General features: G+C 40.1%; 1 protein-coding gene across 4 annotated transcripts in view; it reads right to left on the bottom strand.

The window, feature by feature from the left end:
- NNT (nicotinamide nucleotide transhydrogenase) overlaps positions 1–19,704 on the bottom strand; it is a 63,836-nt gene that overhangs the window by 23,198 nt on the left and 20,934 nt on the right. For all 4 annotated transcript variants that reach the window (XM_026649078.1, XM_026649079.1, XM_026649080.1 and 1 more), the window contains exons 8-17: positions 18,577–18,710; positions 16,291–16,482; positions 14,196–14,349; positions 10,934–11,095; positions 9,566–9,676; positions 8,438–8,583; positions 6,539–6,734; positions 5,256–5,489; positions 2,187–2,347; positions 1,233–1,412 (exon numbers count right to left, since the gene is read on the bottom strand). In XM_026649078.1, the coding sequence (XP_026504863.1) occupies positions 1,233–1,412; positions 2,187–2,347; positions 5,256–5,489; positions 6,539–6,734; positions 8,438–8,583; positions 9,566–9,676; positions 10,934–11,095; positions 14,196–14,349; positions 16,291–16,482; positions 18,577–18,710 (1,670 nt within the window). The remainder of the gene's footprint in view (positions 1–1,232; positions 1,413–2,186; positions 2,348–5,255; positions 5,490–6,538; positions 6,735–8,437; positions 8,584–9,565; positions 9,677–10,933; positions 11,096–14,195; positions 14,350–16,290; positions 16,483–18,576; positions 18,711–19,704) is intronic.

The following is a 19,704-nucleotide window of genomic DNA, read 5'->3' as shown; positions in this document are numbered from 1 at the left end:
ACGGCTGCTACTCTGAAAGAGGGTCCTGTGGCACCTTTAAGACTAACAGAAGTATTGGGAGCATAAACTCAGATCAGGATTAAACAAAGACTGGAATGGCTATCCAACTACAGAAGCAGTTTCTCCTCCCTTGGTGTTCACACCTCAACTGCTAGCAGAGCACCTCACCCTCCCTGATTGAACTAACCTCGTTATCTCCATACTGATTTATACCTGCCTCTGGAGATTTCCATTACTTGCATCTGAAGAAGTGAGGTTCTTACCCACGAAAGCTTATGCTCCCAATACTTCTGTTAGTCTTAAAGGTGCCACAGGACAGTAAGGGCACAGTTTTCTGCTATCTATCCGCTTAGAAAACGAGAGGGAGATGGAGGAAAAGAAAAAAAGATTAGTGTGGAAGCATTCCAGGAGCACAGTCCATTACTAATACTAAAATATGATTACACATGACAGGATAAACTTAAACTCATAACATTATTCCAGATTTGTCAATAACAGACTAATGTGCATCTGCTGCCACCCAGTGGAGATTCAAATTCATCGAACTCTGAACAAACCATCTAACATCACTTAGGACTGTAGATTACTAACTCAAATGGTAAGTAAAGCCATCGTCAGATTGAACCACACACATTACAGGCTTTGTAAAGGTTCATAGCTGAGTTCACTCATGACAATAGGTTTTCCTGTGAACACAGACAGACAAGTCGAAGCCTAATTTATACTGCTAATGGATAAAGATTACAAAGATGTTCAAGTCTGAGGAGTCAGCCTACTTAGGTATTCATGGCGTGATTCTTAGCCCACTGAAGTCAATGGATTTTGTATCAGATTCCTAGGCTCCAGTTCTGCAAAGCATTTAAGAGCATGCTTAACTTTGAATTGAGCACAGAGTCAATGGGAATTAAAAACAGAGTGTTCACTACTTTGCTGCCTAGGGAAGGGTTGTTGAATTGGGACTTTAAAAAGGGGAAATGTTTCAGAATTGCAGAAAAGTCAGGCATGTTTAATCTCGGAATTGCTGCTTCTACTTTCACAAAAGGTTCAGTCTGTCCAACCCAACAATTTGAATTAAGACCATAAAGAAATTTACCAGTCTCTAAATAACATTAACTGATCATAGCAGTTTTGCCTCACATCCCTTCCCTGCCCAGTGCAGATTCTGAGCATGGCTCCCCAGTTATTTTGCAATACAATTTCAAGTATGAACACAATTTCTATTTAATTCTTACCACACACATGATGTAAGAGAGGATGGCACCAGAGGAACCAATGAGAGCACCAACAATGGTCAGCAAGTTGTTGTTGAGCAGGAAGCCTTCAGCACACAGAGCCCATCCAGAATAACTGTTCAGTACAGTAATAACTACAGGCATGTCAGCACCTCCTATAGCCGCTGTTAAAGTGACACCCTGAAGATGAAAAAATACACACATTTCACCATAATCTTACAAATTGTAAGCAACACAAAGATATTATATTTAATATTGCAGATATTTACTAAAAAGCATTAAATCAGATTCCAAAATGATTTGATCCACACACCAAAATATGTTCTATGTAAAAGAGATTAATAAGAGATTAACGTATAGGATTTCTGATCATTTCTGCCTTCAAAGATCAGACAGAAAAAACACATTACACAGCTTCATAAATAAGGTCTTTTGTTAACACTGGCCTTGATTAAAAATAAGTGATTATATCCCTAAAAGCAGCAGGTTTACAATTCAAAGAGAAACTGTGCTGCTGATGTACCAAGGTGAAGAAATATGATCATTAAGAAAAAAGAGAGACTTGTAGAAGATCTATAAATATGTTGTGGCGTCATTAAACAGGTCTCTCTTGATCTACTTCATTTTATCCTATTTGTGAATAGTTCCATTAATTCATGATACTTGAGTTAAAAAGGTGAATTGCAATTCTACTGTATTTTATCTTTAAAGTGAACTAAAAGGTATTTGTATGGTGCTGAATGCCCAAAATAGCAAAGGCAAGAAGGATAATTCAGCACAGTAAACTAGCTTTTTCCTTACCAAGGCCCAGATTCAGCAAAACTAAACATATGTGTAAGTACTTTACTGTGGGCATTCAGCATATATTGCAGCAAAACAGATATTGCAACAAAACAAAGTCTATATGTCTGTAATCGCTGTTCACTTTGAGTATTGTGCAACTCCCTGACTTACCATAATAGCAGAGAGTGCCGACACTGAACCTAAACAGGTAAGTCCTGTAGTGTAACTAGGATCAATCATATATGGAATCATTCCACCAACACTGGCAGCCAGCAAACTTGCATTCAGTAAGTGCCGTCCTGGCAGAAGGAGTGGTGCAGAGTTCAGGACACCTGGAATCAAACATACGATCACATTTAAAACCTAAAATGCATGAGTGACACCTGACTCCTCCTGTTCCCCTAAGAGATTAAAGGAAAATAAAACACCCAAAAACAAAATGAAATTCAAAGTTAAGGCAGAAACTGGCAGATATGGCAGTTTCCTAGACAAACCTTATTGAACTAAGTTTCAGTATCTTAGGAGCTCATTGTATTAAAAATGCAAGTGTGTATCGTGGGATTGTGTGTAATGTCTCTAGGGAGGAGACATAGCTAATGAATATCCAGGGCAGTGTTATGAGCTTTAGAGAACTCGTTGAAACAATGTGCTAGACAGACAAAGTTAAGTGGGACTCCTAGGAACATCAAATCTATTCTTGCTTGAGACTTTTTTGGGGGGGGAGGAGGGCAGCCCTCAGAGATGAGTATTTTGACTTTAACAGGAGGAAGGAACAAATATATCCTTTCTCCCAAGTGCCTTATGATGTTTATTAATTTCTAAAGTTCTCCAGTCACCACAGAATATTCCAAGGTAAAGCTGACCTGAATTTCTCATGATAAAAACAAGTGGGTTGGGCTCGGTTGGGGGGCAGGGGGGGAGAAAAAGGGAGAGAGAGAGAGAGAGAGAGAGAGAGAGAATGTGAAGGTAGAGAGGAACATGCATTACATAAACAGTTCTAGCTCTGAGGTGAAGACTTACTTGTGCTATCCATAGCAGGACCAGAAGTACCACATAATGCCAATCCCCATTTAGGTATGGATTCTACATTCGTATATATTTCATCAGAAAGTAACAAAAAAGGGCTCTGTGACAGGGTGTACCAGGCCTACTGAAGGCTTTGCGGTCCTACCACACACCAGGAAAGGAGCAGTGAAGGTGGGTCCTTCACACCTAGAAAGGCTGCAGGGAAGCAGCCAATCAGAACCCAAGAGTCTCATTTAAAAGGACCTGCAGTGCCTGAGCAGGTCAGTTACTGGCTGAGACCAAAGGAGCAAGGAAGGGTGCTTGTTGCTGATTATTGAAGCTCGAGAACAGAACCAGAAGAAAGGTTCTGGTGGTGCTTGCATTCAGTGAGGAGAAAGAGGATTTGAGAACTTCAGCCCGGAGGTCAGGGTGCAGAGAAAGGAGCTACAGGGGGAAAGGACCAGGGAATAGCAGCAGCAAACTGAACGAATCAGTCCGTGGCTGCAGTGTGTAGGGGTCCCTGGGCTGGGACTTGGAGGAGTGGGCCGGTTCCCCCACCAGCCACTAGCAAAGTGGCCTCAGCCCTGAGAAGGGGACAAGACTCAGTTGAGCAGCCCAAGTGAAGAGCAGGACTTAAAGGGACCCAGCGGTGAAGACCCTGGTGAGGGTAGACCAACAGTTCCAGTTGGACTCTTTACCTAAGGCCCAAGAAAGGGGCAAGATTTAAAGGGTCCCGAGACAGTGTTGAAGACCCCAATAGGGCAGACCGTGTGTTGAACTTCTGTTACCCCAGAAGGGGTTCATTCATCAAGTTTGACTGTGTGACTTGGCCAGAGGGCTGAGACTCTGGAGACCCATCCAGCAAGGGCAACAACCCACAGGGGGTGCCAGAACCAAGAAAAATTGCAGCACCTCATCCAGAAACAGGAGGCGAGTGTCTCCTGTCACAGGCCAAAGCCTGTTTATTCAGAAGGAGGACCATTCTCAGGGGGAAGGCAAGAAATGGGCAGTCTTCCAGTGCTAGGAACAAAGAAGAGTACTCTGGTATCTCTGGCTCAGTAATGGAAACAGAGATGTCCCAACAATGGTACTACAGAGGTGAAAAGGGAGAGGTGGGAGAGGACTGGGGCAGGCATCTCGGGATTTGAGCTCATGAGGTAGCGAGAAAAAGCCGCACACATTGAGTGGCTGCTCAGGGTAGCCGGGTACGTCGCTTGTGATCTCCACTCACAAGCTGCCTTCTCCTAAAGCTCTCTACTAGAGAAATTGCTAGGGCAAACCACCTTGTTTGTATATTCTATTTCCACCTTCTCTGTGAGGCCTTCTGTATACAGAGAAATTTTAGCTAAAAATTCCCAATGGTGCTACTACAAGCTATACCAGGGTTAGCACTGGTGGGAATTTTTAGCTAGAGTGCCCTACTATGGACAGGTCTTAGATTTCTTGTACCTATGCACTGAAGTGTTCACTCAATCACTTCCACAGCAATGAACTTATGTCAAATGAAGGATTAGTACTTCAGGTAGAGAATAATTATCAGGTGTTGGTGAATCTTTAACGATTCTATGTTTCATAGGAATGTTTATAAATGTAAAAAGAAGAGACAGATTTCATGTGGTATGTAAGCAGAAATGCATCTAAATAAGATAACTTTAATGAATTTGACTGTTTAAAGTAGGGTCATGTAACATTTGCAAAGTCAACAGATCTAGTAAAAGAAATCTGTACTCCAAGTCAGAAATCCTATGGAAGTCAGTCAGTGACAGAACCCCTATTGACTTTAATAGGACCATGATTTCACCCTAAATTGTCTACTCGGCCAGATGACAAATGTACTTTTAATTTTAATGAATTTCAGTAAAAAAATTATGTCCAGACAAAGTATGTACAGTACATTAAATAAGAAATCCAAATCAGTACTAAGTTTTGGATAATGTGGGCTGGGGATTGTTTACATTATTTGGTGATTAACATGAGAAATACTGTCCATAAGCATACTGAATGCAGATCATCCATAAAAAAGCACTATACAACAAATAAAAAAAGTGCAAGGCAGCAATTAAAAAAAACCCCTCAAGTTAAGCCTACATTAACTCACCTGATACATTTTCTGTAAAACAGATTTTTTTTTAAGCTCTACACACAGTTTATTAAATGGGTGCTAGAGTCAAAGAAAAATGACAAAAACAAAATAAATTAAAAAATTAGCTTTTACCCAACATGGACAACACTCACCTTGCAGTTTCCCGTAAGCTACGAGGGAGCCACTGAAAGTCACACCACCAATGTATGTGCCAAGATACGCCACAATCTTGGTGAGGTTTGCAGCTGGATCAGTAGCCAAGTGAGGATACTCAATCATGTACTCTGCTACGCAGGTGAGCACAGCAGCCAAACCTACCAAACTATGGAAAGCAGCCACTAGCTGAGGTAAATCTGAAATCTGGATGCGTTTAGCAATTGTCAAACCTGGCAAGAGTTGGAGACAAAGAATTAAAATATTAGAAGGTACTGTTTTATGTGATCGTGAGCTTGTGTATTCTGTTCAATATAGTAATGTCAGTAATTTTGTGCCTTGGGGACATTGTGCGAATAAGGAAATCAAAAAGTCAGAAATGTATTAGTATTAGACTACAGCCACCTGAGAAGCTTCCACTGGAGTCAGTATTCTTTTTATATGAGGCAGCATAGTCCAAAAAGAGAGGGAATCTGACTAGACTCAGGAGACCAGATTTCAATTTTTCAGTCAGTAACTAACCTGCAGTGTGAGCTTAGCCTCTCTGTTCCTTAATTTTCTTAATGAGCGAGCTGGGCAACTACAGATCCATTAGTCTGACCTCAATAATATGCAAGCCTTTAGAACAAATTTTGAAGGAAATAATAATTAAAGACCTGGTGGTAAATGGAAAATGGGATAAAATGTAACAAGGTTTAACAAAGGTAGATTGTGCCAGACTACCCCAATATCCTTCTTTGATAACTGTTTTTGGGTTTTTTTAGAAAAGGGAAGTGTGGTAAATTTAATCTATTTGGACTTTAGTAAGGCATTTTATACAGTAATAAATGGGAAATTATTTGTTAAAATGGAGAAAATTGGGATTAGTACAGCGATTGTGAGGTGGGTGGCTAAAGATATGACACCAGTGGTTGTGCTGAAAGGTAAATTATTGGGCTGCAGGAAGGTTACTAGTGGAGTTCCTCAAGAATCAGTCTTTGGACTTGATCTCATTGAATATTTTCATTGGTATAGAGCCTTGCAGCAGGACTGGGATCCCACCCGTTATTATGGCAGAGGGACGGAAGCTGGTAAAATGTACTTCATTGTAAGCAGGCAGCTCCTTATCTGCTAAGTGGGGATCATAATTTTTATCCCACCAGAGTAAAGTGCTTTGATAGATGGATAAAAGCACTCTATAGCCACTAAGTTAGAGTAAAGATATCAAAAGTGGCATGTAACCATGAGCTATTAATTTCACCTGTAAGTTATAAAATTGAATTTTACACGGTGCTGTACTCACCTATGGTGCCACCAAGGGTCATTGCACCTGACATCTGAGCCAACAATTCTGGTGATGGTTTAAGGCCTCCAAGAGTAGCCGCCAAACCTCCAGCAACACCTATCATACCCAAAGCGTTACCCAGACGAGCAGTTCCTTGAGTGGACAGACCAGCCAGAGCACCAACACAACACAAGCCAGAGCCCAGATAGATCATCTTTAAAATAACAGAAACACATATATTCATTAAATCTTTCTGACCACTACATAAAAGACAGATTTTTAGTGCTGATGGTTCACAAAGGTGGATTTGATCTTAACCAATGCTACTGAGGAGGAGTTCGAGATTTTACTGTGGTGTGCAAATTTGTTGTTGTAATGTGATTGTGGTCATTTTAAAAGGTTACATTTAAATCAAATTTGAGGATTTTTGCTTTATTAGTTTAGTTCACCTGCTTCTCATGACATTAATTTTAAGTTGAGACAACTTTCCAGAAGTTTTCCCTTCGCAAGCACAAAATTTTCTTAGCATAACACCAATTAATGTTATCAGAGTTCAACTGTCCTAATGGGTATGGAAACAATTTTTGATGTTTACTTATGATACATTTTTTCTTTTGTAAACAGGAAGCCAAAGGTATCTTACATGGATACATTTAATTTCAATAATAATTTAAATAGCATAAAATGGGTGTTTGTAAAATACTATGTTACAAATCCCTGAGACAGTTATTTTAGATTGTTACTTCAACAAAAAATAAAAGGTAATTGATTTCCATTTTCTTAACTAGTATGATCTGAATCTGAACAAGCAGCGCTATAAGAAGAGGTTCTACATTGTGAGAAATGGGATTATTTTTAAAGACCTTATCTCTTATCATTCCTTCTGGGCTGAATCTTTGTAGACATGGCCTTAGCTCAGAATCCCATCCATCCCTCTACCCCACAACAAATGTGGTTTACAAGTTTTTTTTACTACCTTTTTTGCCTGGTCTCTGATTTAAACTTTCAAAAAAACTCTTAGCTCTCTATTTCATTCTTAGGTATTGCTAGAGCACCCATTTCAATAGCATTTAAAAATGAATAGCAGAAATAAAGCTTAAGCGATTTGTCCATAATGCGAAAAACCCTGCTGCTATTTTAGAAATATAAAGATATTTTAAAGGAAGTTTGTTATTTAGAAACTTTGCAACACTAAAGTCAATGTCCAAGGTTCATTTGCAGTTTGGAGCTAACTCGTGGAGTTAGCTAACACTTGGCTGCCTGTGTGGAAATAAGCAGAGGATGAAAAGTCATTAATAGTTTGTGCCTTCCAAAGCCCATCAACAGAAAAGTATGCCATGTCACTAGCAGTCAGTGGATGCTTGCTCTAAAAGCCTGTACTTGACATACAGACAAGCTCCATATCCCAGCCATCAGGTAAAGGGGAGAGGGAATTCATAATGTAAACTGGAGCGTGACGCATTCCCAACAAATGGATAGTGTGGCAAAGCACAGAGAAGAAAGTAATACTGAAAGAATAGCAATTAAGTGTGTGGGGGGAGAAAGGGAACAAGACCGACAGAGTGAATTTTTTCCTTTCCCACAAAGAAGTTAAATGCCAAAACTACTGTAGCATCAAGTTACTTACAAACCTGCAAATGTCAGAAAAGTTCTTTGACCTGGTCTTGACCGGTTCTGATCCCTTGCCCATGTCATCTTTACCAAATGTATAAATAAGAGGTAAAACTAGAGGCAGTTTGAGAAAGAGTTGGGTGGGAGATGAAGGACAGTAGGATACAGCCCTTTTGTAGGTTTATTTCAGAACCTGTTTGATCAAAGTGATTTGAACACTGTGTACTTTAAGTCCAGTTGCCAAATGGGAAAGAGACCTGGTGAAAGCTGGATCAGCAAATGACTGAAAATGAAGGATCTTCTTACCTGTTCAATATTATAGCCACCCTGGAGAGCAGCTGCATATCCCCCTACAAAGACACCAGCAGGGAGCAGGTACAGGTAATTGTATTCCGGGGGATCAGTAGGACGCTTGAACATATCCAGCATTCTCTGTGTAACCAGAAAGCCACCTTGCCAAAGTACAAAAGAAAAAAAAGAAAGCTGAAACGAGGCCTTGGCCAACCTACTAGGAAAATATTTAGTTAATCCTAGTACCCATTGGAACATGAGTAAGAGCTTTGGAAATCTTGGAATCTGGTGTACTAGCCAGTATGCAGATATCTAGGATTAAGGTCAGATAGAACTACTTTCTTTAGACTACACAGGGAATTCAACCAATTGGAGGGAGGGGTTGGTGGGCTGGCAACCACATACAGATACCAAGATTTGTCGGACACCCCCACCGATTTGCAAGGTGGCCTACCCATCTACCATTACTCTCAATTGTCTACCTGTTCAGCAGCACAGCTCATTGATGATCACACCACTCATCATCCATGCCTGTATCATACTTCTCCTCCCTACTGTGGGATAGAAATGCACTGACACACACTGGAGTTTCCAATGAAAATTCTGCAGTGGGTGTCCTCTGTTTCTGCCACCTAAACCCTAACCACGTGTCAGAGCTTTTACTAACACAGGTATAGGAAGGGAGATTATGCCTGCTCTCTTCCCTCCCAGTCACAGCCAGGAACAGTCTTCATAGGAGTCAGGTGCCCTTCCATGTTACATAGTGGAAAGACTGTTATGTTCCCTATTTTTGTTATGAGTCTTTTTGTAGATTGGCCACAATTTTGATCTGGAAGAGGGGAGATGGATAAATACAATACCATCTCAAAATGCAGAGGAATACATGTATTCCATGCAATCACTAAAGCGATTAAACTATAAAAGACAACTGGTATTCTAAGACTTTCTCCAACGGAAAGTCATAGAAGGGGCACACAAGAACGCCACTGTCAACAACCATACTAGCTTGTTTGCTTTTTAAGTGATCCCAATCCATAAATTAGGGTCATTTCAATCTATACCACTACAAAAATGGAAGGCATTAATGGACTGTGGTCACAGTGTGTTTTGATTCATGTTCACAGAAGGTTAACATGCTCATACCTGCAATGTTGACAGATGACACAAAAGCAGCAAGCACAGCAAGACCTTGAGGAGTACTTTCAGGGAAATAGTTTCCTCCCATCAATGCCAACCCACCAACTGCAGTCAGTCCTATTAGAAAAAGATACAAGTAAGCTACTGAATATAAACAGCTGATTATATACCAAGCAGTAATCTCTGATTCAAGAATCAACAGACACCACTTGATTATAGTTTTGCCAAACACTGTACACATTACTGTAGTTTAATCCTTCTGAACCAAGATTGCAGTGAAATAAAAATTATTGGCAAAGCTATCCCAGTGTGCCACAGAACACATTAGTAAAGCAACAGACCAATATATTTTTGGAATAGAACACATCATATGTTAATTTAAGCAGCACAGGCTGTTCATCCATAAATGAAAGGTTGAGTTATTAGGCCACAAATGTGACCGGCTTTGTTGTTCATGAGGGCTGAGAACAGCAGTTATTTCCAAAGTGAGGGCCAGTTTACTGTCAATCCTAATTTCATTATTAAACTGGCAGTAATCGCAACTTTGTATGCTGCTGTACAAACATTAAGAGGAGACGGCCCCTGTCTGAAAGAGCTTACAGTCCAGGAAAGACAGACAAAGCTGTTCAGACTTGTACTAGCTCAAGTGCTGGTGTAATTTTTTAAGGACAAGGAGAGGGTTATAAACCTCATGGAGGTCATTAGTGGGAGACTTTCCAGAAGTGAGTTTTGAGGAGGAACATGAAAGATGGCCACTCCAAGTATAAAAGAGTAACATGGAAGAAGGCATGAAGATGAGAACAGGAGAAGGAGAGAGAGGGGGCAGTGAGGAGAGAGGCTTAGGAGGAGTGAAGGGAGTAAAAGAGGAAGTAGGAAGAAGAGAAACCAGAGATGTAAGCAGAGTTTGTTTATGACCTGAAAGGTGAGGACTAAGAGACTTGAATATGATATGGAAGGGGAGGGAAGCAGAGAGCAACAAGCCTGCCAGAAGGGAAGGGGAAGGAGATGATTTTAGTGGCAGGATTTTGGATAGATTGGAAGGGAGAGGTGTGGTATGCAGGAAAGAGGTTGCCATGTCCCAAGCAAGAGACAACCCAGTTACATGGTAAATTGCTTTTAAAAATATGCAGTATGTTTGCCTGTATAGATTTGTAACTAGTTCTCTTTGGAGGAGGCTACCAGTAGTAAGAACCACACATGAAGTCTGTTATCTTTGCTATTTGTGACAAAAGGTTCAGTTGGAATAGTCCCAAACCTCGCTCCTTAGCATCTTAAATACAGAGGATTAAACTTCTACTAAAAGCTCATAAAATATCATAACTACACCCATTGTTTCCTCTACACAACACAAATAGCTGCAGGGCAATCACCTACCTGAGATGGCATTAGTCACAGACATGAGTGGAGAGTGAAGAGCAGGGGTCACACCCCAGACCGTGTGGTACCCTACTATTCCAGCTAAACCAAACGTTGTCACCATCTGTGGGAATGCAGAATTAGGAGCTGCAATGCCCAGTCCCAGCAAGCTAGTCAGACCTAAGGAGGACAAGGTTAATGCAAAATTGTGATCTCTAAATGGTTTATTTACATTTCTCCACGGAAACTGTAAGACATATTGAATATGTAAATCAGATTAAGCAGTTGATGAATGTGTCCACCCCATTGCCCTAATGTACCCAACCATACACTATTGAACACATCTTATTTCTTGAGACTTCTAGGTGCTCCATACTATGGTGAAGATACAGCTTGGATTAAAAACCCTCCCTCCTCCTCCATCACAGCATTTTACATTCATTCATTATTACCTTGGACAAATGAGTAGTACACACCTGATGCCAACATTACATTACTCTGAGAACAAAACACAGAGGCTTGAAATGCAGGCCTACACTGAAAAGTGACTAATTATGGAAGCATGTAGTTCCATTTTGGTGTCCAGAATAAATCTGCACAGTTTACACAAATAAAAGGGTTTTGTAATGGTCAATCCAAGCAAATGGCACATGGGACATGAAAATCAGATGGCTGTCAAAGAGGACTGTGACAGAGTGTTGACCTAGGCAGTACAATGAGAGACCCGCAATCAGAAGGGACAAGGGAACATCACTCCCAATCTGACCAGACCATGAATGCCACAGAAGATAGCCAACTATGTCACCCTTCCTGCACAGGTCAGCAGGAGTGCGTCAAGTAGCACTGGTTGTGCATCCCTTGTTTTGGTGAAAATTAGTTCTTGTGATGAAAGACAACAGGAAATGCCAAGGTCTGAAGACCAAGGAAGATTGCTGCCTGGCAGCGTAAAAGGTGAATGGAAGTCCATTTTCCTTCTGGCAGATCCAGCCCTAAACACGAGCCAAGAGGACAAGGTCCAGAGGGCCCTCACCCATCATCTCCCTCCCAGTGCTAAAAAAGACATGGCAAACTCCCATGAGGAAAGAAAGGGGGAAATGCCATCCTCTTCAAACTGACAGCCAGAAACAATGGAACAAGTCAGTCTGAACCAGACTGCACTGGGCTCACTATTTAAATCAAGTTACTCAATAGCTTGTAATGGCTCTCTCTAAAATAATAATGCCCACCTGGAGACTCCTTGATTAGTAGATCATTAACCCAACAGTTATAGTTATATGGGAGCAATTATAGCTTATCAGCTGAAAGCCCACTTTGAAATTTGAGTTGACAAATTCAATAGACTTTAACTGTCTGTGTCAGCCCAAATGTTGGGTGGAGTTCATCTCACATTTCTACTACTGTCCAGATTGCAAATGTACTTCTAGCTTTTAATTCTGTACAATGGAAATAAAGCATTTGTGACAGATATGACAATATCTTGGACAAACCTGACTGAATTAAATTAAAATTAATTCAATAAGGTTTAAGTACTGTAGGAGCTCATTGTATTAAAAATGCAAATACTTATGTACTATTGTGGGATTGTATGTAACTTCTTTTAAGGGGTATGAAAATGCCCTCACTCCAATCATGTAAGAAATCAGCCTTCTGAAGTTTCCCCCTGAGGGGGAAATCCATTGTCTGGCTGATTATCTATTCATGGTGTCTTCAGAGACCCAAACTGGATCAAGGAGGGACTCCTTTGTTTGCTTGTTCTGAGCTGAAGCTGTGATGAACCTCTGACCACAGGAAAACCCCTGGGTGGGGTCTGAAGGACTGTTCACCAGCCAGAGCCCTTGTAGAGTAAGGGGGTGAACTCTGGTAAGCTTATTTCCATGCATGTAGATTCTTTTATTATTGTTAATGTTTTCTCTGTAATGCTTTTACCTTAAGAATAAATGTGCTTGCTTAGAAAGCCCTGTGTGGTAGCTGAACTGTAGGCAATTATATGGTCTACTGTCTCTGAAGCCAAAAATAAAGCAGGCCATCTTAGGGAACCTCAGTTTCCTGGGGAGGTCACAGTACAGGAAGGGACCTGTGCAGTCGGGAAATACCCCAGTCAGGACAGAGAGAGACGTGGATCTCTGCCTAAGAGAGGTAACAGCTGAGGAGCAGGGAGCCTAGAGCAAGTGCTCTTGCTGGGTCATGAGGGGGAATACAGGTGCAGCTGCCCTGAACTGTGACAGCATTGAAGTAAAAATCAAGTACAGTTTTGTGTATGAATTTATCAGATCTGTGGGCCTGAAGAGAGGCTCTGCAGGTGCTGATCTTTATTAATAAACATGTTCTCTGGATTTTTCTTATGCACACAGACAAAGCTACACTGGTAGAAGAGCTTTCTACCTTAGGAAAGATAGTGCTGAATGTGGTCTCTCTCCTGTTTTGATTAAATGCAAAAGCTAAATAAGAGTACCACAATCATGCTGAAATTCTGTTGCAATACTTAAACCATGAGTTTTAAAGAAGAAAAGAAAACAGACATGCAATTACATATTCTGAATTCCTTAATAAGCTAACTTACAATATTGGTGCACGTAAAATGCTAATTGAAAACCTACTGGCAACTCCTATTGCCTGCTGCTTATTCTTCAAAAGCAAACACTTGTTCCCAATACTTCGCAAAGTTGGTGGGCAATTAGTGTCTCTTTTTGTCCAGTAAAGCGTGAAAAAAATCCACTTCCAAAAAAGAACTCAAACACACATACTTCACGGACTTTGCTGGAATACTAAGTATTTCACAGATTCTTAATTAAATAAGCCAAACATACACCCATGCATGTCACACTACTCTGGACTATTTGAGATGTTGAAATACCTGCATTTCTGGTGAGATTATTTAAGTTTTGCTCTCCAAGAAACAATTATTGCATTGTTTTTACACTAAGTCAGTAATCAACCAGTCGTTTTCTCACACACCAAAAAATAGGGTTAGAACTAGTTACTAATGGAATGATTAAAGTTACTATTTTTCATTAAGAACTTGTCTACATGGCTATGCCCAGGAAAATTCATGTGAATTAACTTTTAAAGTGGATTAGTTACAATGCATCCTGTGTGATTGCTCTTATTCAGAATTAAAGTGATCTTAATTCAGTTCAGCTTGATTTACTTCCAAGGTGAATTAAGATAAACTACCTTCTTCCCCATATAGACAAGCCTAAGTTTCCAAAAGGCTGAATTTAGCACACAAACACACAGTCACCCAACTCCGGATGTAGTTGCAGTGTCAGAGTTCTCTCACCTGCAGTATATGCAGATGCAGCAGTCATAGTTTTTCTAAAAGGTGTGATTGTGGCTGCTTTCTCAGCTTCCAGCTCAGCCACACTCTTCTGTTTCACAGGGACTCCCTGAGGAATGTTGTTTGGTGGAGGTGCTGGAAAAATCACCTTGCCATCCTGACAATACAAAAAGTTACAGTTACCCCTAGAATGACAGATGGCTTGCCCAGCTGGTCATTGCTTGTTCTTCAAAAATAAATTCTTTAGACAAGAGTCAAGATCAAAATCAAAGAATGATGGGTGAAAATCTGGTCTGTGGCTTGTCAAATAAGAGCCATAATTATGAATAGAATGTTCTTCATAACATCTCTTTTCAGTCAAAGCTAAAGATTATTGTTCGGGACAGTGGAACCAGAGGTGGGCAGGGGCTAGCACCCCTGCAATGGAAATATTGAAGGGGCTGATATATGTTTCTGGTCTCCCCCCCCCCCCCCCACCCCCACCACCCAATATCTCAGAGGCAAGGGCAGGATCCAGCTATGTTTCTGACCCAGAGGAGGGGCCGGTACACGAGACTGGGCCGGCCACCAGGAAGCAGGTAGGAACAATTCTCCTCTCCCCATCTTCCAGCCACTACAGGTCCTGGCAGGAATGTGTGTGCCAGCCACTGGGGTGGGGATCCAGGGCACCAGGCACCAGCCACTGGGGAACTGCCATACAAACAGGAGTAGGAACTTCCAGGTCATCCCGCGCCAGCCTGGAGTCTGTTCCCCCATCACATCCAGTCTCAGTAGCTTCCCTCGCTCCCCCTCTTGTCCCTCCCCTTCCTCACTGACAGTAGCATCTCACCCCACCACCCCATTATTATTTATTCACAGAATTAACATTGTGCTAGGCACCTGAGGGAGTATTATTATACTAGCAGCTAGACTCCCCAGTCAATATCAGGGCCCCACTATGCTAGGCACTGTACAACATACAGTGAGAGACAAGTCCTTTGCTAAATAACTTACAATCTAAATACACAAGACAAACAAAGGACAGGAGGGCAAACAGAAGTACAGAGAGATTAAGCAACCTGCCCAAGGTCATACAGCATGTCAGTAGTAGAGCGGGTAATAGAACTCAGGTCTCCCGACTATCTGCCCAGTGCCTTATCTAAGCCATGTTGTCTCTCAAACATATAGACAGACATATTTCCTGCTCAGAGGAGTCTGTCTTGATTACGTGAACAGTTAAGCACACGTTAGGACAAAAAAAAAGCACAATACAGTATCTATATACAACTCACTCCCTTCCCAGCTAAAGTTGGAATACGAGGAAACTAATTCAAGGTCTTATTCCAAGTTCTAGTGGACAGACACTGATATCACAGTGAACTATCCTTCTCACTTAAATGTTCCAGAAGATCACAAACGAGGCACATTAATATGGAAAGAGAGGAGAAATTTGTATTACCATTGCCGATGCTGGACCTGTTCTATGAATAAATTAAGGCCTTCAAGTTTCCTTTGGCTTTGACCTACGCTAAAAAACAACTTGAAAGGATACTGTCTACTTGATCTTTTTTAAATGTAATGTTAAAATTATATTTCTGCTAGAGCTCCCTTTAAGTACCATCTCCTAATTTTTATTTGTTTAAATTCCTTGAAAATAGATTTTAGAAGTGTTTTTCTGCTCCCTTCGGGATGCTTATAAGGATCTTTTCAGCAAGGGGAAAACTGACTATATATGGGAACAGCATAAATGTCTACTCAGAAAGTGTTGTCAAAATTCACAAAGCAAGCAAACAAAAAAATACAGAAAGACATTTTTGTTTTTTGCAGTTACAGAAATCTTAGGCTTTTCTGTTAACTGTAGTAGGCACAGCATTTTCAGATAAATGTGATTTTCACATTGATGGTGGCCCTTTAATAAAAAAAGTAGTGATAATAAAAAACCACAATCACAGAGACCAGAGGAATGTTTAACATGAACACAAAAACAAGGCTTTGTTTCATAAGCTACATATAAAAGCAAGCAAATATTTACCTCCTTAGGATGGATTTAAGGAGATTTCAATTATAGGTCTGGAAGTAAACAAAAATACAGTTATAAAGATATAGTATGCTGACTTACCTTCATTACCACAGTGCCTCTAACAACATGGTCCAGAGTGCCATAGTCAAATTGGTCCTTCAGATCAAAGTAGAAGTTTTCTTTGTCAGGACTTATAGCCTTTAGAAGTTTGGTAACATTGTTGGAGTACAAAGTACTGGCCTGGGTAGCCATTCTACTTGGAAGGTCTGTGTAACCTATATGCGTAACTCCCTAAATAAAACCAAGTGAAACATTTAAAAGTCCAGTACAATTCTCAGAAGAAACAGTGTTTCTCAACATCCAAAACCTTTCTGGATATGCACATCAAGTAGCAAGTTTAGTTTTAGTACAGGTTTGTATAGATTTTAATGAGTTACAAAACAAACTGTTGCATTAAGATTTACACTTACTGTTTGTGTTTTTTACCAACAGTGTTTATATCATAAAATGAGTAAATCCATTCACTTTGCACACACCGGTATTAAGCCTGAACATTAAGAGGGATGCACTATGTGAGCATTTTTCCATCTCTAATTTCAAAAATACTCTCTTACAACTTCAGGTACTTTAAACAGCCAGATGAGAGGTGGACAGAATAGCCTATTAAGTCTTTTCAGTCTTTTGGGAGAGTGTTAAGGGTGTGTTCCCAGACTGATGAGGGAATGGAAAGGAGCTTTTATGTAGTTGGATGTCTGGCTGAGTGGAGTTATTTGTCCTTGGCTATATTTGCTTTTTTAATCACAATCATAAAAATGGGGGGCTGAAAGGGAACTTAAGAGGTCATCTAGTCCATCCCCCCACGTTCAGGCAGGATCAAGTATATCTACACCAGCCCTGACAAGTGTTTGTCTAACATGATCTTAAGAACCTCCACTAATGGGGATTCCACAACCTCCTTTTCCAGTACTTAACTATTCTATAGTTAGGAAGTTTTTCCTAACATCTAACCTAAATCTCTCTTGCTGCAGACTAAGCAGATTACTTCTTGACCTACTTTCAGTTGATATGGAGAACAATTGATCACCATTGTCTTTATGACAGCATTTAACATACCTGAAGACTATTATCAGGTCGCCCCTCAGACTTCTTTTCTCCAGACTAAATATGCCCTCCCCCCTTCTTTTTTAACCTTTCCTCATAAGTCAGGTTTTCTAAAAAAAATTATAATTTTTGTTGCTTTCCTTTGGACTGCCTTCAGTACGTCCACATCTTTCTTAGAGAGTGGCACCTAAAACTGGACACAATACTCCAGCAGAGGACTCACCAATGTCTAGTAAATTACCTCCCGTATCTTAGCTACAACACTCTTGTTAATTCCCCCCCGAATGATATTAGCCTTTTTGCAACTGTATTTCATTGTTAGCTCATGTTCAATTTGTGATCCACTATAATTCCTAGCTCTTTTTCTGCAGTACTACTGCCTGGCCAGTTATTCCCCATTTTGTATTTGTGTATTTGATTTTTCCTTCCTAAGTGTAGTACTAAATGTTGCAATGTTTAAGTTAGTTTCAGGGTGCTTAGAACCTTTGTATATGTATCATTTTATTTTTCAAATGTAAAGAAATAAAATAATTTAACTTCTAAGACTATGAAGACATATTTCTGTTCTGTGAAACTGAAGTCTGCCAAAGAGATGTAAATTATATTCACTACCAAAAGAAAAAATTGTTACTATCAATTTTCAACAGAACACAACATTTAACTGGTAATTTAGTCTTTTTGAATTAGGTATCCCAAAACAAGCTGAGTTAAATACAGAAGGGGAAAAAATATCAGGCTATGGCTACTTTATAGCTTATGTTGATATAAGTTATATCACTTAGCGATGTGAATAAGCCACCCCCTGAGCGACAAGTTACACCAACCTACGCGCTGGTATGGAAAACGCAATGTTGGCAGGATAGCTTCTCCTACCAACACAGCTACTGCCACTTGTATGGCTGGAGTAATTAAGTCGACAGGAGAGCTCTCCCATCGGCACAGAGCATCTACACTAGCAGTGCTACAGCAGCGCCCCTGTAAGCTCTGTAATGTAGCCATAGACTTTGTCACAGCTGGGTCAGATCAATCTCTACCAAGTCTAAGAAACATGATCTGTTAAGGCAATCCTTCCTGAGCAGGCTTTGAATTACATTTGTCTTTTAAAAATATGACTGGTGACAAAATGTTAGTCTTAAAAAAATAAAATAAAATAAAAAACGATTTAAGCCTATATAGGTAGACCAGGAAGCTACACATTTTTAAATGTTTAGTTTAAAAGCTATGGAGTCCTCAAACAACGTGCACTCTTATAAATCCAGAACTGCTATTTAAGAAAGCCCGTACCTTGTGAACGTAAAGCTCTCCTGGCTTAGTAGTTTCAAAGTTTCCTCCTGCTTCTGAAGCTAAATCCACAACAACTGAACCTTCTTTCATTGATTCAATCATGTCTTTACGAAACAAGATAGGAGCTTTTTTACCTGGTAAGACAAGAAAATATAGCAGGCTACACGCAAGTATCACATCCTGTGGATAATGTCCAAGGGCCAAATTCTCCCCTCAGAGAAATATACACTATTTGCATATAGCTACCACAGAACTCAATAGAAATTGTATGTGAACATTGAGAGAATTTGGTCTCTAATTTGAATGTTTTCAACTCATAGTGACCTACATTTGTGTGTCTTTGCAGAGAGAAAAGATAGTATATTTTTTTCCCCAAATAAGTGGAAAACCTCTTCTTGACCCCTCAAGAAATAATAAAAATGATGTTCTCCCAAAAGCACATTTTTACTTACATAAAAAACAATGTTAGAAAATGCTATTCTGCATTTACTTTTATTTATCTTTAGGATATGACCTGCAAATTTACCTTTGAAAAAAACCAAAAGTATTTCTAAAGTGCCTCTGGTCTCCAAATACAAGCAGCAATAGGATCTAAGCACATTGTCATCCCTATTCATTCCAGAAAATGAACCTTCAATATCTTTCTGAAAGGGTATATGGTTTCTGCAGAAGTTAGACCTGGATCCTGCAAAGGGATTCAGCCAGTAGAATCCCAATGAATCCAGCCAAACTCTGTGCAAGTGAGTGTCTTTATGCAATAAAGGCCTTAAAAGAGCAACTTCAAGCTTGTTTAAATGAGAGCATGCATTTATTTCTAGATTTTTCTTATGTAAGCAAACACTGAAATACCCTATTGACAAGAACTGAAGGAAAGAAAGGTCTACGAGGAGAAATTTCAGATCTCACGGCCGAAGTGACACCCAACAATCACCAATGCCACACACAAACTGTTAAAAGAATATTAAGGTTGCAAAACAAAGCACTCAGAAATTGCTTGTCCATGCAACCTTAAACTCTGACACCCCCCCTTGTTTTGATTCAAATTTTAATTACATGGTCACAAGCTACTATTGCAGCACAATTTGTCTTATTCACTGCACATGTTCTAGAGTCAATTAAGCAGGAGTC

The sequence above is a fragment of the Terrapene carolina genome, unplaced genomic scaffold (genome assembly GCF_002925995.2).
Source record: "Terrapene carolina triunguis isolate 2854851 unplaced genomic scaffold, T_m_triunguis-2.0 Scaffold69, whole genome shotgun sequence".
In the NCBI taxonomy this organism is placed as follows: Eukaryota; Metazoa; Chordata; order Testudines; family Emydidae; genus Terrapene; species Terrapene triunguis.
Note: the sequence above shows the minus strand (reverse complement) of the source record. Positions and strands in the feature narration are given on the sequence as shown.